Source organism: the organism of the source record quoted next, unplaced genomic scaffold, assembly GCF_019419815.1.
Source record: "Pyrus x bretschneideri cultivar Hongxiangsu unplaced genomic scaffold, Pyrus_bretschneideri_v1 Contig1, whole genome shotgun sequence".
NCBI lineage: Eukaryota > Viridiplantae > Streptophyta > Magnoliopsida > Rosales > Rosaceae > Pyrus > Pyrus x bretschneideri.
The window spans coordinates 8,961,183-8,983,763 of record NW_025999390.1 but is presented as its reverse complement, the minus strand read 5'-3'; the positions used below and the strand labels follow the sequence as shown (position 1 = coordinate 8,983,763).

General features: G+C 36.8%; 3 protein-coding genes across 5 annotated transcripts; 2 read left to right on the top strand and 1 right to left on the bottom strand.

Annotated features, from left to right (window-relative positions):
- Positions 1 to 12,015: 12,015 nt before the first annotated feature.
- Positions 12,016 to 16,676, top strand: LOC103949026 (formin-like protein 2). The gene is made up of 4 exons (XM_009360116.3): positions 12,016 to 13,679; positions 13,800 to 13,999; positions 14,158 to 14,402; positions 15,627 to 16,676. The coding sequence occupies exons 1-4, from the start codon at positions 12,226 to 12,228 to the stop codon at positions 16,455 to 16,457; spliced, it is 2,730 nt and encodes a 909-aa protein (XP_009358391.2). The 5' UTR covers positions 12,016 to 12,225; the 3' UTR covers positions 16,458 to 16,676.
- LOC103949025 (acyl-coenzyme A thioesterase 4, mitochondrial-like) lies at positions 16,669 to 19,813 on the bottom strand. Of its 2 annotated transcripts, none has more exons than XM_009360115.3 (5): positions 19,289 to 19,813; positions 18,583 to 18,760; positions 18,017 to 18,486; positions 17,276 to 17,404; positions 16,669 to 17,015 (listed from the first exon to the last, which is right to left on the bottom strand). In XM_009360115.3, the coding sequence occupies exons 1-5, from the start codon at positions 19,631 to 19,633 to the stop codon at positions 16,863 to 16,865; spliced, it is 1,275 nt and encodes a 424-aa protein (XP_009358390.2). In that variant the 5' UTR covers positions 19,634 to 19,813; the 3' UTR covers positions 16,669 to 16,862. The 2 variants fall into 2 exon arrangements, with proteins under 2 accessions (XP_009358390.2, XP_048440008.1); XM_048584051.1 differs by having other exon boundaries at positions 16,875 to 17,165.
- A 1,003-nt stretch (positions 19,814 to 20,816) lies between these two features.
- On the top strand, positions 20,817 to 22,558 carry LOC103949024 (sm-like protein LSM36B). Of its 2 annotated transcripts, XM_009360112.2 has the most exons (4): positions 20,817 to 20,940; positions 21,753 to 21,901; positions 22,089 to 22,202; positions 22,294 to 22,558. In XM_009360112.2, exons 2-4 carry the CDS (start codon positions 21,787 to 21,789, stop codon positions 22,338 to 22,340), a joined length of 276 nt encoding a protein of 91 aa, XP_009358387.1. In that variant the 5' UTR covers positions 20,817 to 20,940; positions 21,753 to 21,786; the 3' UTR covers positions 22,341 to 22,558. The 2 variants fall into 2 exon arrangements, with proteins under 2 accessions (XP_009358387.1, XP_048439990.1); XM_048584033.1 differs by lacking the exon at positions 20,817 to 20,940 and having other exon boundaries at positions 21,735 to 21,901.
- Positions 22,559 to 22,581: the final 23 nt, after the last annotated feature.

The window sequence follows — 22,581 nt, the reverse complement described above, 5'->3', positions numbered from 1 at the left end:
CTAAGTGTTAGTCAATCTATCGTTTTACGAATTCTCCAAAACTAATTTCAACGATCCAAACCGTTAAAATTGTTTGTATATACTTGGAGATTACATCAGAAAAAAATCACAAAAAAAAAAACATTCAGAGATCAAGTAACGGGACAAAGCTTTTCAACGGTTATAAACGAAAAATCACGATTTAACGGTTATTTTAACTCCGATTTTGATGATTTTTTATAACTACACTCCTTGACCCTATATGAATACAATGAATGAATTCGATCTTCAATTTAAAATATTTACACAAGTGGATACCACAAAATCTTATGTTATACTTAATAAAAGTATAAATAAACTCTAAGTGTTAGTCAATCTATCGTTTTACGAATTCTCCAAAACTAATTTCAACGATCCAAACCGTCAAAATTGTTTGTATATGCTTGGAGATCACATCAGCAAAAAATCACAAAAAAAAAACATTCAGAGATCAAGTAACGGAACAAAGGTTTTCAACGGTTATAAACGAAAAATCACGATTTAACGGTTATTTTAACTCCGATTTTGATGATTTTTTATAACTACACTCCTTGACCCTATATGAATACAATGAATGAATTCGATCTTCAATTTAAAATATTTACACAATTGGATACCACAAAATCTTATGTTATACTTAATGAAAGTATAAATAAACTCTAAGTGTTAGTCAATCTATCGTTTTACGAATTCTCCAAAACTAATTTCAACGATCCAAACCGTCAAAATTGTTTGTATATGCTTGGAGATCACATCAACAAAAAATCACAAAAAAAAAAACATTCAGAGATCAAGTAACGGGACAAAGCTTTTCAACGGTTATAAACGAAAAATCACGATTTAACGGTTATTTTAACTCCAATTTTGATGATTTTTTATAACTACACTCCTTGACCCTATATGAATACAATAAATGAATTCGATCTTCAATTTAAAATATTTACACAAGTGGATACCACAAATCTTATGTTATACTTAATGAAAGTATAAATAAACTCTAAGTGTTAGTCAATCTATCGTTTTACGAATTCTCCAAAACTAATTTCAACGATCCAAACCGTTAAAATTGTTTGTATATACTTGGAGATTACATCAGAAAAAAATCACAAAAAAAAAACATTCAGAGATCAAGTAACGGGACAAAGCTTTTCAACGGTTATAAACGAAAAATCACGATTTAACGGTTATTTTAACTCCGATTTTGATGATTTTTTATAACTACACTCCTTGACCCTATATGAATACAATGAATGAATTCGATCTTCAATTTAAAATATTTACACAAGTGGATACCACAAAATCTTATGTTATACTTAATAAAAGTATAAATAAACTCTAAGTGTTAGTCAATCTATCGTTTTACGAATTCTCCAAAACTAATTTCAACGATCCAAACCGTCAAAATTGTTTGTATATGCTTGGAGATCACATCAACAAAAAATCACAAAAAAAAAACATTCAGAGATCAAGTAACGGAACAAAGGTTTTCAACGGTTATAAACGAAAAATCACGATTTAACGGTTATTTTAACTCCGATTTTGATGATTTTTTATAACTACACTCCTTGACCCTATATGAATACAATGAATGAATTCGATCTTCAATTTAAAATATTTACACAATTGGATACCACAAAATCTTATGTTATACTTAATGAAAGTATAAATAAACTCTAAGTGTTAGTCAATCTATCGTTTTACGAATTCTCCAAAACTAATTTCAACGATCCAAACCGTCAAAATTGTTTGTATATGCTTGGAGATCACATCAACAAAAAATCACAAAAAAAAAAACATTCAGAGATCAAGTAACGGGACAAAGCTTTTCAACGGTTATAAACGAAAAATCACGATTTAACGGTTATTTTAACTCCAATTTTGATGATTTTTTATAACTACACTCCTTGACCCTATATGAATACAATGAATGAATTCGATCTTCAATTTAAAATATTTACACAAGTGGATACCACAAAATCTTATGTTATACTTAATGAAAGTATAAATAAACTCGAAGTGTTAGTCAATTTATCGTTTTACGAATTCTCCAAAACTAATTTCAACGATCCAAACCGTCAAAATTGTTTGTATATGCTTGGAGATCACATCAGCAAAAAATCACAAAAAAAAAAACATTCAGAGATCAAGTAACGGGACAAAGTTTTTCGACGGTTATAAACGAAAAATCAAGATTTAACGGTTATTTTAACTCTGATTTTGATGAATTTTTACAACTACACTCCTTGATCCTATATGAATACAAAGAATGAATTTGATCTTCAATTTAAAATATTTACGCTAGTGGATGTGGATATCACAAAATCTTATGTTATAATTTATATACTTAATAAAAGTATGAATCAACTATAATATTAATAATTATATACATTAATTTAATAATTTTATATCCCTAAAAAGTAAAAACTATAATAATTATATAGATGTAGGTGTAAATTGAATACAATTTCATGATGATCGATGTAAATTGAAGATTTTGTAAATGGAGGTGTAACTTTTGAGAAAGACTTACAATCTTAAAAACAAAAACTCTTTATCCTTGCACATTTAATATTTGTAATATATTAGTAGTGTATGTATTATTTTTTTTATTAGGCTTTTATTTTCGAGTGTAGATATAGTACTTGAACGAGAAATGTTTTAATGTTTTGAAGTAATATTTATGTGGCAATGTGTGGTATGTGCAAATTTAAAAAAAATATATTTTTTTCTTAACGGGTCATAATGGGTCATAACGGGTCGGGTCACTTTACCCGTTGGGTAAAGTGACACGACCTGTTAAGGACCCGTTAAGATAACGGGTGTGACACGACACGACCCGTTAAGATAACAGGTGTTACACGAAAACGACACGAACACGATAGACACGACCCGTTTGCCAGGCCTAGTCATCACCCTAAAGTGCTTACTAAGCACCTTAACAACACCGAATGATAACACCTAAGCTACAAATCACTTTCCACCAATCATTTCACGTTAGCTATAGGCTTTATTTGTCATCACATAGCCTTCAATAGTCAATTGGCATGGAATTATAACATGAGGATAGGACACCTAACTAGGTGATTAAGCTAATGATTAAATGGTGGCAATAAGATGTGTCAACTGCATGCAAGACTTGAATTGTGGAGCTACACGTCCAACTCCAACCCAACATGGTGCTTACAAGCACCTTAAAAATGATAAGAGATAAGGCCGCATGGTAAGCTTCACACGTCCACCTTATAAACTTATGACTAAGCATAAGCATGGTTCTAGGGCTTAACTAGGAAAAATATTCCAAAACTTAGCCTCAAGTCTAACAAAATAAATAATAACTTAAACATAGGGTTTCACCAATATAAAATACGGGTTCTCACACGCTTTCACCCTCATTCTCCGCTCTCTTTCTCACTCCCCAAATCCCCAGATCCCTCTGCACCTTTGCACATCCATCATTCTCCAGATCCCCTTTGTCTTCCCCACCCCGAGTGAATTGTTGTCACACGTGCAACGATACAGGCCTTTTTGTGGAAGAGAGGGTCGTCGTGCTTCCATCCGAGGACGAGGGACTTGTCGGGTTCCTGGAGCTCAACGGAGTGGAGCGCGTGGGAGTTGAGGATGGTGCGGACGGCATTGAGTTCTTGGATGGTGAAAGGGTCGAAAGGGTGGTAGGGGTGTCAGAGCTGTGGTCTTTGAGGTGAGGCGTTGGGATAGGGGGTTTGGATTGGATGCTGTTTTTGGAGGAGCACCAGGCGGAGTTTGTTGTGCAGTCGAGGAAGTCGGAGACGCACATGCGGCACATAAGGGAGGTGGGACCAAGTGAAGGGGAAGACTAGGCTATGCAGAGGGAAAGGGAGAAAAAACGCAAGAATCTCCAATCTTCCATGGATTTTGTGTTTCAGAGTTTGAGTTTGAATGAGGGGGAATGATGGATGTGCAGAGGTGCAAAGGGAGAATGGAGGGGAGTCGGGATGGGGAAGACAAAGGGGATATAGGGATTTTATTATTTTTTTTAAAACTTTTATTTAATTAATTATTTTAATAGTTTATTTTTTTAATTTTTAAATTTCCACGTGGATGACACGTGGTGCCCCGTCATTATCTACATGGGTACCATGTCACAGTTAATATGAGACTTAACAATTTGACTAACGGATATATGAGATTGTTCCAAAATTTACATTTTAGGTATAACTTTGGGACAAAAAAAAACTTTATGTACTAAATGTTAAAAATCACAAGTTTTTCACCCTTTAAAATATTTCTAAAAAATGATTGAATACATGTACTTGTGGGCCAGTTTTCCAAGTTGTACACAGTAGTACTAGTCCACTGTACAAACATGCCTTTTGTGCGTCTGGTTTATCCAATAAAAAGTTGTATCGATTAAGCTAATCAAACAATAATGCTATTCTTACTATATTTTTGTATCGTAATTATATACCATTTTAGATGGTATATGATATGGACAGTTACATTATCTAAATTAATTACCATTTAATTTCAAAATGTTAATCAATAATTAATAAAAAGATTGTTAATTAAATGATGATTGTGGTACACGAAGAGTCTTCTTCTGCCACCTAAGATTATTTAAGTGCTTTAATTAATAAAAATATTGAAATTAAATGATGTAGCTTGTCCAACTTATCTGCCAACAAAGATGATAAAAAAATGTGGTATAAATTTGTGATAAGAATAACATTACTTCTAACAATCAAATATTAGTTAATGTATTAATAATAACAATTAATCATACTGAATTCGTATTAAGCTAGAAAAGTAGCAGATCATTGCACAGTAAAATCATCACTTGCTCAATATGTCTCGGCACTTTGTTTTGTGGGATTTTTATCACCCATTATCTTTTATGTTTTGCAAATGCGTCATTTTAGTCCTTTTTGTTTGAATTAGTCAATTTCGTCTTCTATGTTTTGTCAAATTTTTCCGTGCTGGTCAGTTTCGTTAGTGATAATATGACACAAACGTGGGACTAGAAAACCAATCGAATTGTGTCATGTGGATTTAAACAAAATTTAAAAACTTAAAAACCAATAAAGAAAAAAATATAAAAAGATTGAAAAAAAAAATGAAATATAAAAATAGGTTGTTGTCAGGAAACTTGTGCTATTTATTTAAAGTAGAATACACAAGACATGATAGAAATTTTGAGAGATTGTAACATGCAATTTTACGTGATTAGGAATGAGCAACGGTTATGGTGGGCTGGTAACCGCAGTTATTTGCTCATAATAGTTTATGTTCATACCTGCATAACCATTAACCTGTTGGATAATTGTATAAACGGTTATACATGTACCCATAACCGTTTATAAACAGTTAACCATACCCAAAATCGTGTACTCATTTAACCATAACTATTTACCCGTTTATCTTTTTTTTCACCCATTTACCCATTTTTTCACCCGTCTACATGTTTTTAATTTAACAACTTGAAAATTACAAAATAAAAATTTGTCATAATTTTCGTTTTCTGACAATTAAACACCGTTATATGTAAATGTTAGCATGCTTTTGCCTATTAATCATTTAAGTTCTTATACAATTCCAATAATTGAAATAATAGTTTACGAACGATATTTTTTTGCTACACTCAAGTAAGTCTTTAATTTCAAGACCGATCTCAAACCAAAATTTCGGGAATCCCAAAATAGTTTCGGAATTTTGAGACAAATCAGGAATCCCAAAATTGCTTACTGTAACTCAACCATCGATCCATTCTACAGAAGTTTATCTGGTGGATACCACCATGCTAGTAAAATGACAAATACATTCATCATTCGATATTGCATAAAGTATTTTTTTTCAGTACATTGCCAGGTAATATACCAGACAACACAAAGCATCAAACTTCTTCCAGCCTTAGAAACATAAAAACACGGGAAAAAAAACACCTATCAGATACGAATTCAACCACAGAACTGATGAGGGTTGTTCCACGTTGATGAGGGGCAAAATTTGCTATGTGCTTATATGATATTGGTCTACTCCTTATATTGTCAATTGGTTTTATGGTAGAACCTCAATTTCATCATAGTATTAGAGCAAGGTTGTCCACGTGTGAAGCTCAACGGCTACACGCGCTCGACATCATCCAATTGTTGTCCACGTGTAGGTTTGAAAATCCGCCACACATGCAGAAGCGTGTTGAGAGTTGTCCCACATTGGTGAGGGACGATGTTTGTTATGTGCTTATATGATATTGGGCAACTCCCCATATTACTAATTGGTTTTATGGTGGAACCTCAATTTCATAAAGAACTTCGATGTTAAATTAAATGGGTATAACCAATCCAACGGCCTATAATTTTTTTGTTTGAATTTTACATATATTAAATTAAATGGGTAAATGGATATCCACTATAACTGCGGGTAATACCCATAACCAATTGATAGCCGTTATAACCGAGGGTAATACCTATAATCGTCCATTTAAATTTCATGGATAAACAATTATACTCATAACCGTTTGTTCGTCTAAACGGTTACTCATAACCATAATCGTGAATTTTAAATAGACAGGTAACCGCGGTTACTCAAACCTATAGATATTTTGTCCATCCCTATACATGACTAGGGAAATGCTAAAATAGAAATCCATTACACTATGAAATTTCCTGTAGAGGAGGAGAGAGAGAGGAGGGGAGATGTAATTTAACTTATTATACATTAATTGATAGTATGAGAAGTAATTTAACTTATTTATAAACTTATGTAAGGTTTCTTCTTTCATCAATGTAAGATTTATTTTTAATATACTCTCTTAGTTGTGGTGAATATTCAAGTTTAACAAATGTACAACACAATATGATGACGTAGAGTACGTACTGACGTCGGACTTTACATGTGAAACAATCTGACTCTGATCCATAAAAAATTAAAAAATTACCATAAAACCAATTAATAATAAAAAGTAATCAACGTACTTATAAGTCGATATAAAGTTCCTCGTTTATTGAAAGAGATTGATTTGGTAGCAACAACAGCTAATATATATTTTTTGTACAGTTTTACGGCAGGCTGGAGAATAGTTCTTTATCAGTTTGTGTGTGGGTATGGCAGAGAATCAGACTGAGACGGGGAGAGGGGTTGGGGTGGACGAGGCGTTTCGAGTTCAGAGAGGCCACCACTCACTGTAAAGTTTGTACGGCCTGGCATAGCCTACACTTTTGACTTTTGACTTTTGCCATTTCTCCAATGTGCCGACGTTTTTGTGACGAGCGACTTAATTACATGAAACGATAACACTGTCATAATATTATACCACGACTTGTAGCATATTTGTGAGTTGTTTGTAATATTCTTTTTCACTTTATTAGGGTAATTTCGCGGGAGGAATAATCATGATTTTGTTTGGTTGTTTGGTCGTTATAACATAAATTAATGGATTTGAACAAAAAAAAAAACCGTAAATCAATTGAGTAGTACGTCGGAATGGGAGTGGGAGTCGCCATTGTTGTTTCGTTTGTTTTCTTTCTCTCTCTCTCTCTTTTATGTTTGTCTGTAACGTAAAATGCGTTTTGTGGTATTTCAATCCGGCATGGAAAGCGACTTGGTTTTAACTTATACAAGATGCATGGTGGTGGGGAGGAGTCATTTTCTCTCATGTTTTTTAAAAGCATATATATAGACAAGTTTAATTAATTAATTAGGGCTTACGTGTTATCTTATTTGCCTTCAATCAATCTCAAAACCACAACTCATGTCTCATGAGCATGCCATCCTATCATATATTATTGAAGGGATGGCGACCCCTTTATCTCTCTTTTCTCTTCCTGCATGCATAGTCTATCACGCGTGCATACGTATGAGCGTGCATGTCTGCTTAAACGCTTGAATGTAGCGTTGGTTCGTGCGTGCATGCATACAAATAATGTCGTACGTGAGAATTTGCATTTTCATTTTTGCATTCACAAAGAAGAGTAGAGAGTAGTCACTCAGTATTACGGTCTAATAATATTCATCTTTACTTGTAAGTGAAATGTCTTATGTTCGAATCTCGTGGATGACGAATTCGATATCAAATTAGATTGCTCATTGTGTGACTTCACCAAACTCGTGTAAAATATATAAATGTACTTAAAAAAAAAGGGGAGTACGTATTTGAATGTGTAGTAGATCGTACGTCCTAATGTGGACAAATTGGTTCAGATCATATATAATATACTACTTCATGACTGGAACAGTATACAACAACATTAATAATTTGATGGACCGACCTATTAATTATTGTGACAACACTCTTAATTGTGTTTCAGTAGAGCCCCATCTTCCCAGCTAGGGTTTTTAGGGTTATATAGCACACACTCATAAATTGTTTGTTTTTATATTTATTTAATTTTTTTTTCTTGTGGCATCTTGAAGTGGGTGTATGCATGAAAGAACCTAACTCAATTTCAAAATATGTCACTTAGTGCTACAGTATAGTGATGTTTTTCTTTACTTGCAAGTGAGAGGTCTTAGGTTCGATTATTGACAAAGAAGAATATGAACCATATTATTATTAATGCATTGTGAGGCTTAACCCACTTTCCCATCCTTTAGTATGAATAATATCGTTTGTTATAAATATATATTAAAAAAAAAACCCCTCAATTTCAAAATACAAATTATCATCTTTTTTAAAGTCTAATAATTAATATTTTTTTAAGTAAACTAGTAAAGTGTAAATAAAAGGCTTTAAAATTTATATCTAGCAATTGATTACTTGGGTTAAAAAGTAAGATTCTCATAGTTAAGTTTTGTTGCTTTATCCATATTCTTTAAAGCGAAAAACATTTGAGTTTTTGTTAACCGCTTGCACTTTTGTAGAAAATATCAAGGGACAAATTTGTGACATTATTTTTTTATACATATTTTATAGGGTATAATGTCACATCCCGTCCCGGGCGGGACTACTTTCCGGGTCCGACTCCATTACCGTAGCACGATATTGTCCGCTTTGGGCTTACCATTCCCTCACGGTTTTGTTTTTGGGAACTCACGAGCAACTTCCCAGTGGGTCACCCATCATGGGATTACTCTAGCCCCCTTCTCGCTTAACTTCGGAGTTCCTACGGAACCCGAAGCCAGTGAGCTCCCAAAAGGCCTCGTGCTAGGTAGGGATGAGAATATACATATAAGGATCACTCCCCTGGGTGATGTGGGATCTTACATACACTTTGTAATTTATTTCAATTATTCAATTGGTCTATATTTTATAACATTATTGATAAATCATCTTCACAAAAAATTAGACAAATCGAAAACCAGTGAAGGAAATGAACGAATACGACTTTGTAAAAAACACTAAATTTGATCCAATGATCATATGGTTTTAAATTTTGGATGATTTTTTATACAATCCTTAAAATGCATTATAAAGTGAACTTTATAAAAACGTATATAAAAAGTTGAAAAAAAAAGATATGCCAAGAAGAGTGCGCGTGCGTGCGCGCACACACACAATATACGTGTATGAATAGATATATTAAATCCCGCAACTACTTTCGTATCAATGTATATATGATTTGGCAGCGTTACGGGAAGAAGGCAAATTAATGGAAGATAAATAGCTACTAAAAGCCACCACGGGATGGTCCCAACAAGTAGTCTATGATCCATACCAAATTCTGAAGGCTGCCAATAACTTTTTCATTTTTCATTTACCCTTCCATTTTTGTTTATTTTTAGGATATTATTGATGATACATTACCGACATGAAAAAAAGAGAGGACAACATGCAAGGAAATAGGGTGGCAAATTCTCAGTCAAAGCAGAATGGTAATTTTTGGTTTGACTTGATTTGGGGCCATCTTTGAGATTCGAATCTAAGAATCTCACTTTTAAGCGAAGTAGAATATTATTAGATTGTAGTACTGAGTATCATCTGCCTACACACTTTTTTTTGTGTGTCAACGTTTTATATTTTGTTTTTAAAATGGGGAAGGAGAGAGGGAGAGAGCGAAGGAGAGAAGGTGGGAGTGGGAGTGAGAAGAGAGGTTTTTATTTATTTTTTTCAAAATTTTAATATTAGATATATGCTAAAATTAGGTAATGCTTTAATAAAAAACAACAAAATTTAATTTAATTTTGTGAAACTACAGCCCGTCATTTTTTTATATAATAAAATACTAAATAGTCTTTTTTCTGTCGTTTAGTTGAATTTAGTTAAGATATGAGAGATCATAATGTTAAAGCAACGGGGCTCCATATGTGTTTAAAAGGGAAGAGATCCCCTCCGGATCTCTCCCACCAAGTCTTAGGGATCCGAAGATCCAGATTTTTGAAATTGGATAAAATGACTACAATTAAGAGGACTCCTCTATTTGTAACTGTTGAATCAAATTTCAAAGATTCGGATTGCTAGATCCTAAGGACTTAGGAGGTGAGATCCGAAACGGATCTCTTCCCTGTTTAAAATTGCTAAAGATGGTTAGGTTGATGATTAGACCATATTACCATAAACAAAATAAGCAAAATATATTGGATGGTTCACTTTACATGAAAGAATCTAAAGAGAATTTGTGTTTATTCTTACAAAGAAGATTTTAAATGCATAAATAAATACTTTTAAAACAAAGATACGACCCCACTCCACTCCAATTGATGTTTAACTTGATTTGTCTCGATAAAAAGCTTAAATAATGTAATGCCTGATTAAACTATCATCAAACGCAGATTAACAAACAAAAGTTTTGCTAATCATGTGGTTTTTGTAACACCAGAAAAATATTAATGAATAATCAAAAATGGAAAAGCCTGACCTCACCTCACCTCACTCCTACGCAGCACCAGTCACCAGGTGGTGAGGTGATAGGCTGATGGCTGCCTACAGCTACAGGGCCACAGGCAGGCACCAAGTGGGCAAACGTCCCCCCGCACTAAAGATCCGTGGGATCCCCTCGTCCCCTCATAAAAAGGCTTTTCCTTTCTTTCCTTTTCTCTCAGTTACCATTGATCAGCGACACTGTGACAGTGCCAGAACAAGCTCAAAATTTTTACCACTTTTCTCAAGTTGTGTAACCTTCACTAAAATCTCCGTGGTTTTGAAACAATGATTTAACGGTTAAAATTTGTGAGATATAAGATAATCCGATGTATTATAGAAAATCCCTGAAGTTTGAGATGTGAAAAGATAAGAAAGGAAAAGGCTTGACGAAATTTTGGCATTGATATTTACCGGAAAGAAAGCTCTCAAGTCTCGCCTGGGGGTCCTAACAAAGTGTAAAACAGCTAATGCAAATGTCGAATCCTGAATCTTCAGCAGAGCAGTGAGCGAGTTGTGTGATAATTGCAAGAATCTTTCACACAGCCAAGAGAAAACTCCAAATCCCAATAAAAGGTCGGCATTCCTGTCTCTCACAAATTTTAACCTCTTTCTCTCTCTACTTTCGCCCGCTCCATGCTCCAAAGGAGAAATTTTATATTATCACGGGAACACAAGTGATACATTATGTTTTTTAATAAAAATGATAAGAAATTTTACTTTTTAAGTTATTAACTTTTTACCACACATATCCTACCATTTATATAATAACATATAATGTACAATCCCATATTCCGTGTACCGATCATACTTAAAAATCTTTCCAATGCAAGATATCGTTTTTACTGAGAAATTTTTAGTTGTGATGGGAATAAGGGTGGTACACCAGGTGTTTTTATGTAAGTGATGAAAAATTTTATTTTTTAAGTTATTAACTTTTTAACACACATATTACACTATTTATATAACAACACATAATGTACCATACTGTGTGACGATCACATTAAAAAATCTCTCGTCTTTACCTTTATTCTCTGAGTTTACAAGCTTATAATTAACTTTTTAACACACATTCCAACCCATTTATATAAAAATACGTAATGTACCATCTTGTGTCACTGTCGCATTGAAAAATCTCTCGTCTTCACCTTCTCGTCTCTCCCTCTCTCTCTCTCTCTCTCCATAGGTGAAAACTGAAAGGAGTAGTAGGCCACTGTAATGGCCTGAAATACCATATTCTCTTTTGTTTCTTCTACTCACAACCGCCACCGCCATCGCCATCAGGCCCATCACCATGACCATGTAGACTCTTTTCCCCTCTCTTACTCTCTCTCTCTCTCTCTCTCTCTCTCTCTCTCTAGCTCTCTGAGCTACAAGACGTTCTTTTCCTACAACAAAGCACTGCAAAATAACGACGCTTTTGAACTCCAACCACCACAATGCCACCTATCAATCTGCTGATGATCCTCTTGCTCACGTTGCTCTACTTCACCACCACCGCCACTTGTTACCGCCACCTCCTCCACCAGCCCCTTTTCCCCTTAGAGTCTTCCCCTCCAACCCAACCGCCATCCTTCTCTCCCCAATCCCACCCAACCCAAATTCCCAAACTACCCTTCTCTTCCTCCTCCTCAACCCCTCCCCTAAAACCTTTCTTTCCCTCCTCCTCCTCTCACTCCCCACCGCCCCCTCCCTCCCCTACTTCCCTCACCTCCTTCCCCGCCAACATTTCCTCTATCCTCTTTCCCAAAAACTCCTCCTCCTCCTCTTCCCACCGCCACGTCATTGCCATCGCCATCTCTGTTTCTGTCACTGCCTTCATCATCATCGCCTCCGCCGCCGCATTTCTGTACTACCGTCGACGCCGGCAGCCTAACGATACCATACCCGACGATAAGGCCTCCATAAACGACAGTCTCCGTCTGTTCCCGCCAAACACCGCCTCCTCCGACGCGGTTCACAATCATCGTAGTAGTACGCCCAATACCAGCAGAGAGTTCCTCTACCTCGGAACCTTAGTTAGTCCCCGACGAGGAACCGACCAGGAAAACGTCGCGAACACGAGCAATGCGAGCTTGGCGTTCGGGGTGTCGAGCCACTCTGCCTCGCCGCCGTATCAGAGACTGGGCTCGCCGGAGCTGAAGCCGCTTCCGCCACTTCCCAAGCACAATTTCAGACGGAGCTTCAAGAATTCCCAGCTGGGTTCCGATGACGATGAAGAGGAGTTCTTTTCTCCCAGAGGGTCTTCCGCGAGTCCCAAACATGGTAGCGGAAGAATAACAAGCCCTGACAGAGTGTTTAAGGCCGTCGATGGCGTAAACTTCGGAAGTAGAAGCTTCAATTCGAAAACTGCGTCATACCCATGTTCGAAATCTGCTTCCCCAGCAAGTTCTTGGTCTCACACGGTCTCGCCGGCGTTGAATTTGAGCCCCAGAAACTTGAAATCGAAGTCGCCGGACTTAGTAATCAATTTCTCAGCTCCGTCGCGGCCTCCTCCGCTACCAATATCATCGTCCCCATGCTTCTCTTCGTCGTCCTCAAGAAATTCTGAACATATCGGGCTGAAGAACCACTCTCCAGAGAGAAATAAGAGTTTTTTTCCGATAAGACTTCCCCCTCCGCCTCCGCCACTGCCACCACCGAGGTTTTGGGAAGCCCCAGCGGGTCCAAGTCACAACACAGGGCCACCGGTTCTTATCACTCCTTCACGGCCGGCTGTGCCTCAGAATTCGGGACCCATTTTGGCGGGTGAAAGTGAAGAGAGCAATGAGATGGTGGAAAAGAATGAGGAGACTCCAACAAAGCCAAAACTGAAACCTTTACATTGGGATAAAGTTAGGGCCAGCTCAGACCGCGCCATGGTGTGGGATCACTTGAAATCCAGCTCTTTTCAGTAAGACAAGAACAAACTCTTGGCCGTTTCTTTTCTGTCAATTTCCGGAGCTAAAAGTCTGATCCTTTAGCTTTTTGTTGCATTTGCCTTTTAGTGAATTTTGTGTTTTTTGTGTTGCAGGTTGAATGAGGAGATGATTGAGACATTGTTTATGGTAAACAATTCGACTTTGACACCGAATGACAATGTCCGGCGACAGATTCTTTCTTCTGTGAATCAGGAGAACCGCGTGCTTGATCCGAAGAAGTCTCAGAACATTGCAATTTTGTTGAGGGCACTTAATGTTACCATTGATGAAGTCTGCGAAGCGCTTTTGGAAGGTAAGTAGTGATACTCGATTCTTGCTTATTGCATTTTGTCCAATTTTAACATTGTTGATCTTGAATTAGTGATGTTGCACATTGCAATGCAAGTTCCGAAATGAAGTTTGATTAAATTTGTTTGCATTTATATGAACTTTTGTAAATTTTGCAAGCAGGTAATTCAGATGGACTTGGGACAGAACTGCTCGAAAGTCTATTAAAGATGGCTCCAACCAAAGAGGAAGAACGGAAACTAAGAGAGTTCAAAGATGAATCACCGTTTAAGCTTGGCCCAGCTGAGAAATTTCTGAAGGCGGTGCTCGATATACCTTTCGGGTTTAAGAGGGTGGATGCAATGCTCTACATTTCCAATTTTGATTCAGAAATAGATTATCTGAAAAGGTCTTTCGAGACTGTGGAGGTAAATCTTGTAGTCTCGTCTTACTTAACATTCGACAATGCAATAATATCTATTTTGTTGATTCGTTTCTCATCCTCAAATATCTTGTTGGAGGTAGCTAATGAGCATCTATATATATGTTTAAATTCAAACCCTCCTGTCGTTGGTGATGGATAGAAAAGGCTTGAGTTCATGCTTCATGATCTTTATACAAATCAAAAGGTTGAACAGTTAAAAAGTATTATTTTTTGGGTGCCTTCCCTCGTTTATTTAAAAATTTTGTACAAAGGAACTGATTTTGAACTATGTTCAGTTTCTGTGTGTTTGGTTCTGTTCATCTTCTCTTGGTCACTTTCCACTTCCAGTTCCAGTTAATCCTTTTTTGATTTTCATTATTGTCCAATCAATTGAACTATTAGTGCTAATCCTGTAGAAAAAGGTATGTAGGCTAAAAAATATATTTGTTATTGATACGTGAATGTGGAAAAAATGGAAGAGAATGCTTTTTTTTCTCATTATCTTTCTCTACAAGATTACAAGGATATATATACATGATACAAGTGTGTTAGGACAAGGTAGCCGTCCTAGTGTGTAGGTAGGACAAGGTAGGACGGCTGTAGGACGACTTGACGGCTGTAGGACGGCTAGTGTGTAGGTAGGACAAGGTAGGACGGCTGTAGGACGGCTAGTGAATAATATTATATACAATTACACAAGGACTCCAACCATATTCCTTATTTGTCTAACAAATCCTAGCCAGTTAATTCTGTCTCGTGTTGTACGCTGTTCAGGATGTGGATTTATTTTTGTCATCTTGTTCTTGAAATCTGATTAACATGGTTTTAAGAACTTGGTGATTGTTACAACTGTGGGCATTGTGCTGCTCAAAAGGATGATTGGCCCGTCTGCTGTATTCAATATCTCTGTTTACCATATCGTAGAAGCTGACTGTATACAGAAAACTAAGAGAGTTCAGTAAACATGTTTATATGATTGCAAAAACTGATTTCTCTTTCTAATTTTATGGTGTGAATTATTGTATTAATTGTAGTACATGTTACTGAACTCTTTCAGTCATCTTAAGTCATGTCAATTTCATAGGCCTATACGAAAGTGATGTAGTTTTCCTTGCCATTCATATTTACATATGCTTCGCCATTCATATTTACATATGCTTCTCAACTCTGCCCGAGCTATTCTGCATAAATATTACTAGCTATTTCTGATATAACTCCCTTAATACAGGCAGCTTGCGAAGAATTAAGGAACAGCAAAATGTTCCTGAAGCTTCTTGAAGCGGTGCTCAAAACTGGGAACCGGATGAATGTTGGCACTAACCGTGGCGATGCCCATGCCTTCAAGCTAGACACACTTCTCAAGCTTGTAGATGTGAAGGGAACAGATGGGAAAACTACTCTCTTACATTTTGTTGTGCAGGAAATCATCAGAGCTGAAGGTTCTTGTCTCTCTGGCATGAATCAGAATAAAATAGCTGAGGAAAGCCAACAAACTTCCTTCCGGGACGATGTCGAGTTTAGGAAGCTTGGCCTGCAAGTTGTTTCAGGATTGAGTGGGGAGCTCACCGGTGTAAAGAAGGCTGCTACGATGGATTCAGATGTACTTAGCAATGAAGTTGCAAAAATTGCTGCTGGAATTACGAAAATAGCAGAAGTTGTAAAATTGATCGAAGGCAGTGCATCAAAGGAGAGTAGCAAAAAGTTCTTCGAGTCCATGAGCGGGTTCTTGAACAAGGCAGGGGAAGAAATTGTAAGGATTCAAGCTCAAGAGAAAGTTGCATTCTCTATGGTAAAGGACTTAACAGAATATTTCCATGGGAACTCAGTTAGGGAAGAAGCTCATCCCTTCCGAATTTTCACGGTGGTGAGAGATTTTCTTTCTATTCTAGATCAGGCGTGCAAGGTAGTCGGAAAAGTTAACGAAAGAACTATAGTTGGGTCAGCCCGTCAATTCCCCAGGGTTCCGAATGCAACCCTTCCACCGTTTTTTCCAGGGCTCGGTGCAAAGCAGCATTATGGTTCCTCGGATGATGAAACCGAACTTCGACATAGTGCTTGATTTTACGCTGGCTGGAGCATTTGATGGATTGATTACCGTTTTAGGTTAAGCACCCTTCCTTGTACTTATATATATGATACACACAAGATTTTGGAATTGTTCATCTTGTGTTATATATAGGGGAAATTAGATCAGAAGATGTAATAAGTTGTAGTAGCACAATATTTTGGTCTGATGTGTAAATTTATTTAGTTATATTTAAAGCTTGTGGTTCGCCAACTGCGGATTTCTTTTTTTTTTTATTTTTTATTCCCAATTCTCTCATCTTTGGCATTTGATTTTTGAAAAATGATGGTTAAATACAAAGTCTGCAAAGATTATTGATGCTCTACTCAAATTTACACAAAAATGGCATCACTTGACTGGAGGGTTTCCACCGATGCTTGCCTTCCCTCCTTGCCAAGTTCACAATGCAGCACACTGGGAGTTCTCAGCATCCATTCGTTCAATCACCCGCCGTGCTTCCTCTTCCGTAGCAGGAACTACATTCCGAATCCGGATCCCATCCTTCATGGCCTCAGGAGGGACAGAGAATGTGAAGTAGAATTTGTTTGATACCTGCTCAAACATATAGCAGACATAAACCGAAATTTAAATATCTACGTGTTCCCAGATCGAAGCTTCAGTAGAGCAGGGAAAGGATTTTCCTTTTGTAATTCCTACGGAAAGCATTTCATCTTTCGCACAATTTGAGATAACAATATCTGCCTGGAGAAATTTTTTAACAGAGATGAGAGAAAATGACAAGGAATAGATTCATTTGAAAGGCTTGGTGAAAAAGCTGCCTTCAGAATGTTACTGCTAACTCAGGTACTCACCTCACTGGACCTAAGCTCAGGCTGTGTAACATGAGCAACGACTTCCACATTTATTAGAGGTTCAGCTGGGTTCTCAAGTTCTGTATAGAGAACACAAGACTTCAACCGGAGAAAGTTTCCTACATCGACCTGCATCAGCAAAATAAATATCATTAATCCCCCAAAACCAGACCAGCATTTGGTGTATCAGTTCAGTTTGTATTCCCAGATACTATTTTCTAAATCATTCTTTTGCTATGTGGAAGGGCAGTTCACAAGTTGCAATCTAACCACATGAGGTATAACAATGGAAGAACACAACTCAATATCAGATTAAAAGGTTCTCCAAGCCATGATCACATACAAAGAATAACAAGACTGCAGATTAACTTTGGATGCAGCATTTACTAATCATTAACCAAAGACAATATGTCATTCAATTGTTGCGTTACAATTCGGTATAATATACACAACCATATTGGACTCCTATTAGTAGAAGGGAACTGAGTAACATACTCCTCGATTCAGATAGGGGAAAAACAAAGAAACCAATAGCAAGCGGTCATGTTTGCTCATAGTACAATCAATAAGTGCGATGTTTTCAATCATAAACTAATGTGTATATTTATATCCTGTGTTATCCTAAAATGATACTTATTCAGCATGATATGTCTCTAGACAGACAGAGAATTAAAACAAAGCTCATAGTACCATTCAAGTTGGATTATAAGATTTTGACAGGTAATAGGCTCAGTTACTTACAGGTCTAACAAAATCAACATGATCAACTTCCAGGAAGTGTGGTGCTACACCAGCAAATGCATATGTTGTTGAGAAGGCAATTTCAAATGCTCTTCGCATCAAAAATCCTCCAAAGATCCGACCATGGATGTTCCTCTGCTGTGGCTGGCAAATAAAGGAGTTCTGGAGGCAAGTATCCCTTATTAGAATGCTATCTCGGTCTGCCAGTGCTGGCATGTCACAGAAAACTTGACCTTCTGCTAACAGGGCGTTGACTCTGTCTGTGTCCTGGTTTTCAGTATCTGTTTTATGTTCAGCTCTCTTCTTTTTCCTCATTTTATTCCTCTTATCTGCTTCTTCCCAGAGCAATTTTTCTTTCTCAGTCTCAGGTGATATCTGGTTAACCGGAGCTGATTTTCCAGACTTAGAATCACGGGCTACAAATGTGAAGTTTGCTATAAGAGCAACAGACTCTGATGTGTATGAGTATCCTGCAAGTCAAGTTTCGATTGTCAGCACATGATAAATAAATCTGATATATTTTAGCAACAAGAAACTACAATATTTGGTTATGTAAACTTCAGTACCCTGCAAAGATTGAGTCACTTCCAGCTGAATCTCCATGGATGACTTCCCAACCCATACGACAGCACCGCCTATATTCAAATCCGTGTCGACAAGGATAGGTTTTTTCATAACCATCTTGTCAACAGAAGCAGTCACCAATAGCAGGGGCCTTCTCGTGCCATCTTCATTGCAGCAGTGCTGGTCAAGTTAAGAAACACATCAGGATCATTTTTAAAGAAGTGGCAACACTCATTTACAAATCGAACTAAAAATATAACTCGTTACAGAGAAGGCTTATTCGAGCTAGCCTCAACAACCAATGCTACACATTTCGAAAAGTTCAGGCATTTACAAATCTAACAATTTCGTTAGAGGATTAAACTGAAACTTGGGTAAAGATATAGTTCGCGGAATAATGCTTCAACTTACTAAAGGAACCATTTAACGAGTTTTTTTTAACAATCCAAATTCCAAACCTACAAAAAAACAAACACTTACTCTCAATTGCAAAATCTAATAATGCAGTTCGAGGATCGAATTGAAATTCAGGTAATAGTTCTGGAATCTGGACTAATGCTTCAATTTATTCAAGAACAAAAACCAAGTTATCAACTTTTTGTTTTCCCTAACAATCCGAATTTCAAACCCGAAAGAAATCAAACAAAAACGTACTCCATTGCAGCAAGAATTGAGCAATTCTTTTAAATAATTGACTTAAATTGGTACCTTGAATACAATGGTTCCAGCAAGAGCATCGAGATCCTCAAGCAACTTCCCCATCCTAATCCCATTCCAGGGGTTCCTGTACTGCTCTCTCAGTTTATAATCAGACGAAAACTTGTACAGAATACCGGTCCTGCTCTGCGCCGGAGTCCTTGCCACCAATTCACTCTGCGGAGGCGCGTCACTCAGTGCATCCCCATACATTTCCGATCTTGCTTCCCACAGGGCATTTGTGACAGGCGAACTGTACATTCCAGGCCACAAACTGATCGGTTTTCGAATGGAAGAGCCGGCATCGATGGGCTGCGAACTGTCGTAGGGTGAAGTGTCGGTGGAAACAACCGGCATTGGCTGAGAAGCGTCTGAATTTGTGGCTGAGAAGGCCTGGTTTGAGTGAATGGCGACGGAATAGGACCGAAAGGTGGGATTTTGAAGGTGGGTTTGGGGTGTTGTATGGGATTTGGTATGTGGGTAGTGGGTGATTCAGGTGGGTGTGGTGAGGAAATTGTTGGGTTTGGATTTGGAGTGAGAGTGAAGTAGGAGGCAAGTGATTGGAAGGATGAAGATTTGGAACTGGGGGTGAAGAGGAGGTGGGGAAGTGGTTTTCTGAGTAGTATCATGGTGGTTCTATGTCTGAGAGAGAGAGAGAGAGAGAGAGAGAGAGAGAGAGAGAGAGAGAGAGAGATCGTCAGTCACATTCTGTGCGTACTGGAATAGGGAGGAAGGAAGGATCCGTTCCACTTTTGAAGCTGCAGGATGCTAATTTCTGGTAACTAGTATGATCCCCGCGCGAAATGGACTTGTTGGCGTTGGCGGCTTAAAAAGTGATTTTATGATTTAAAAATATATTTTAATAATATTTTTGGGTCGCTTTTTTTATTTTCTAAATCAAGCGTATTCATTTTTTGGTCAATAAATAAAGTGTATTTAGAAATGCTTTAATTTGTTTACAAGCACTTTTGGTCATTTGAGATTGTTTGGATGTGTTTTAAAATGATTGAAATCGTTTTTAGATAAAATAGTTTTTGGATTTTAAAGTGGTTTCTAAAATTTACTTGCATTTTTACTCAGGATTGGTTCCAAAAATATTTTTAACAAAAATTTTTTTAATAGTTTTAAAAGCACATCCAAACGACAAACATACCCTAAATTTTTATACTATACGAAAAGTAGAATTTGGCTTAAGATGCACACGCAACAAGTAGAAATACTGCAATAATTTATTACTTGAATTATAAATTTCTTGCAAGAAACATATATTCGATGCATATTTTATTTATTTATTTTTTACAAAGTTATATTTTAAATTTATTCAAATAATAAAATTTGTATCACTTAATACTACAGTATAAAAATATTTATCATCAAATTTGAATTTGGTGAATAACGCTAATTAACGTGATTATGTCCACGTTTGCAATAGATTAAAGTTTGACGCAGACAAAAATAACGAAAATAAATAAATAAAACTTGGTGGATGCAACAATAAGGCCCAATTTCGGAGGTTGGAGGTGGGCTTACAAACACACCCCAAGGTCCAAAATCGCCACGCTCATATATAACGCGCTGTTGCAGTGAGAGCTTCCCGGTTAAAGTTAATTTCCCTCTCTCGCGCTCTCTCAAAAGTTGAAGCACCGGCAGCGGAACCAACAAAGGTGAGTGCTTTGATCTGCGTTATGTTTCGCACCATTTTTGTTTCTTCTTCGTTTAGTCTCAGCTGTTATGTCAACTACTCCTTTTCGTTGTTATTTTTTTTTCGGTTTACAGATTTAAGGGGTTTTCTGAACTTGCCCATTTTAGGGTTCTTGAATTTGAGCTATTGCCTGGATAAAGGTTAATTTTGAGATGCTTGTGAGTTGTGACGATGAAATTGCAAAATTGGATAAACTCAGTGGCAGCATAAATGTGTTAAGGACCTTTTTTTTGTGGAGAATTTGTTGATACCTTGGGTTGGGTCTGGCTCTTTTGATCTTCTTTTATTTTTTTATTGAAAAAAAATGGTTATCCTTTGCTTGGATACTTAATTTACATGGCTTGTTTCGAAGGCGTATACTTTATAATCAAAAGGATTATTCTTTTAGCACCCTTTGAGGTGTGGGATCGAGTAATTCTTCCAGAAATTAATTTAGAGGCTTATGTAGACCTGTAGACTTGATGCTCGTTACGCATCTCACGTTAGGTCATAGTTAGTGTCTGTGTTAGCGTTAGAGTTAATCATCTGATACCAACAAGCTAAAATTTGTTGTTTGGATGGTCTTGTGTAAGAGTCACTCAGTTCTGCGAAGACTGTATTTACTGGTTTTTTGCACTGCAACGTCTGGTTGATGTATCTGTTCGTCTCAGTAGCCCTGCTTTTGCAATTCTTTCTGATATGTTTTAGTAATACATCATGATGGAGGTTTGTTGCTTTTCTGTGTTGTTTCCTTCTTTAGTGTTTGAATTTGGTTATGATTTGATATCATCTTAGGAGGTGCAAGAAGTTAAGATTTAGGATTGAGAAAATGAGTGGAGGTGGAGAGAAGGGGACAGGAACCACAAAAACTCCGGCAGATTTCCTCAAGTCAATTCGTGGGCGACCGGTTGTTGTCAAACTGAATTCTGGTGTTGACTATCGAGGTCTGTTTCTTTATTTCTTTTTTCATGTCTATCGATTTTTCTTTTCTCGCCTTTTCACTCTTGTTTTGTTGTATTCATATCTGGGATCAACATATTATCGACAAAGTTTGCAAGGCTATTTTATGTAGTAGGATTCAAGCTGAAGGGAAGGGATCAGTTATTTTGACCTCTTAAATTTCTTGTGCAGGTATCCTTGCGTGTCTGGACGGGTATATGAATATAGCAATGGAACAGACTGAAGAATATGTCAATGGACAGCTGAAAAATAAGTATGGGGATGCTTTTATTCGTGGAAATAATGGTAATTATCTAAGCATTGTATCATTGTTTTTCTCTTTAGTGTTGCCTCCGCGAGAAAATAATTGGATTTTTTTATATTTGCATTAATGCAGTTCTATACATTAGTACAACGAAGAGGAATGTAGCGGACGGGGCTTAATTGTGATGTTATGAAGCCATGTAGATCATCTGCTGCCATGCTTTATGCGGTCATATTGTAATGTAAGCTTACATGGGATCATTCATGAGAAGGAAATAGAACTACTCGACTCGATACATTTTACAGCATCTGTTTTGGTAACTGTTATTTTTATGTGAATTCTTAAAATTCTGATGATTCTATATATCTCCTTCAACAAAGATAACGGCGTTGCTTCACGGAGTTTCTTTGCTGGTTTATG

What these genes read in the sequence shown, in the direction of transcription:
- LOC103949025 (XM_009360115.3), bottom strand. Translation starts at nt 19,633, where the DNA reads ATGCCGGTTGTTTCCACCGACACTTCACCCTACGACAGTTCGCAGCCC. An exon ending in CTGGAACCATTGTATTCAAG is followed by an intron (nt 18,761 to 19,288) that starts GTACCAATTTAA and finishes TAACTTGACCAG; the next exon opens with CACTGCTGCAATGAAGATGG. An exon ending in ATGTTGATTTTGTTAGACCT is followed by an intron (nt 17,405 to 18,016) that starts GTAAGTAACTGA and finishes TTGCTGATGCAG; the next exon opens with GTCGATGTAGGAAACTTTCT.
- LOC103949024 (XM_009360112.2), top strand. Translation starts at nt 21,787, where the DNA reads ATGAGTGGAGGTGGAGAGAAGGGGACAGGAACCACAAAAACTCCGGCA. An exon ending in TTCTGGTGTTGACTATCGAG is followed by an intron (nt 21,902 to 22,088) that starts GTCTGTTTCTTT and finishes TTTCTTGTGCAG; the next exon opens with GTATCCTTGCGTGTCTGGAC. An exon ending in TTTTATTCGTGGAAATAATG is followed by an intron (nt 22,203 to 22,293) that starts GTAATTATCTAA and finishes GCATTAATGCAG; the next exon opens with TTCTATACATTAGTACAACG.
- LOC103949026 (XM_009360116.3), top strand. Translation starts at nt 12,226, where the DNA reads ATGCCACCTATCAATCTGCTGATGATCCTCTTGCTCACGTTGCTCTAC. An exon ending in TTGAAATCCAGCTCTTTTCA is followed by an intron (nt 13,680 to 13,799) that starts GTAAGACAAGAA and finishes TTTGTGTTGCAG; the next exon opens with GTTGAATGAGGAGATGATTG. An exon ending in GGTCTTTCGAGACTGTGGAG is followed by an intron (nt 14,403 to 15,626) that starts GTAAATCTTGTA and finishes CCCTTAATACAG; the next exon opens with GCAGCTTGCGAAGAATTAAG.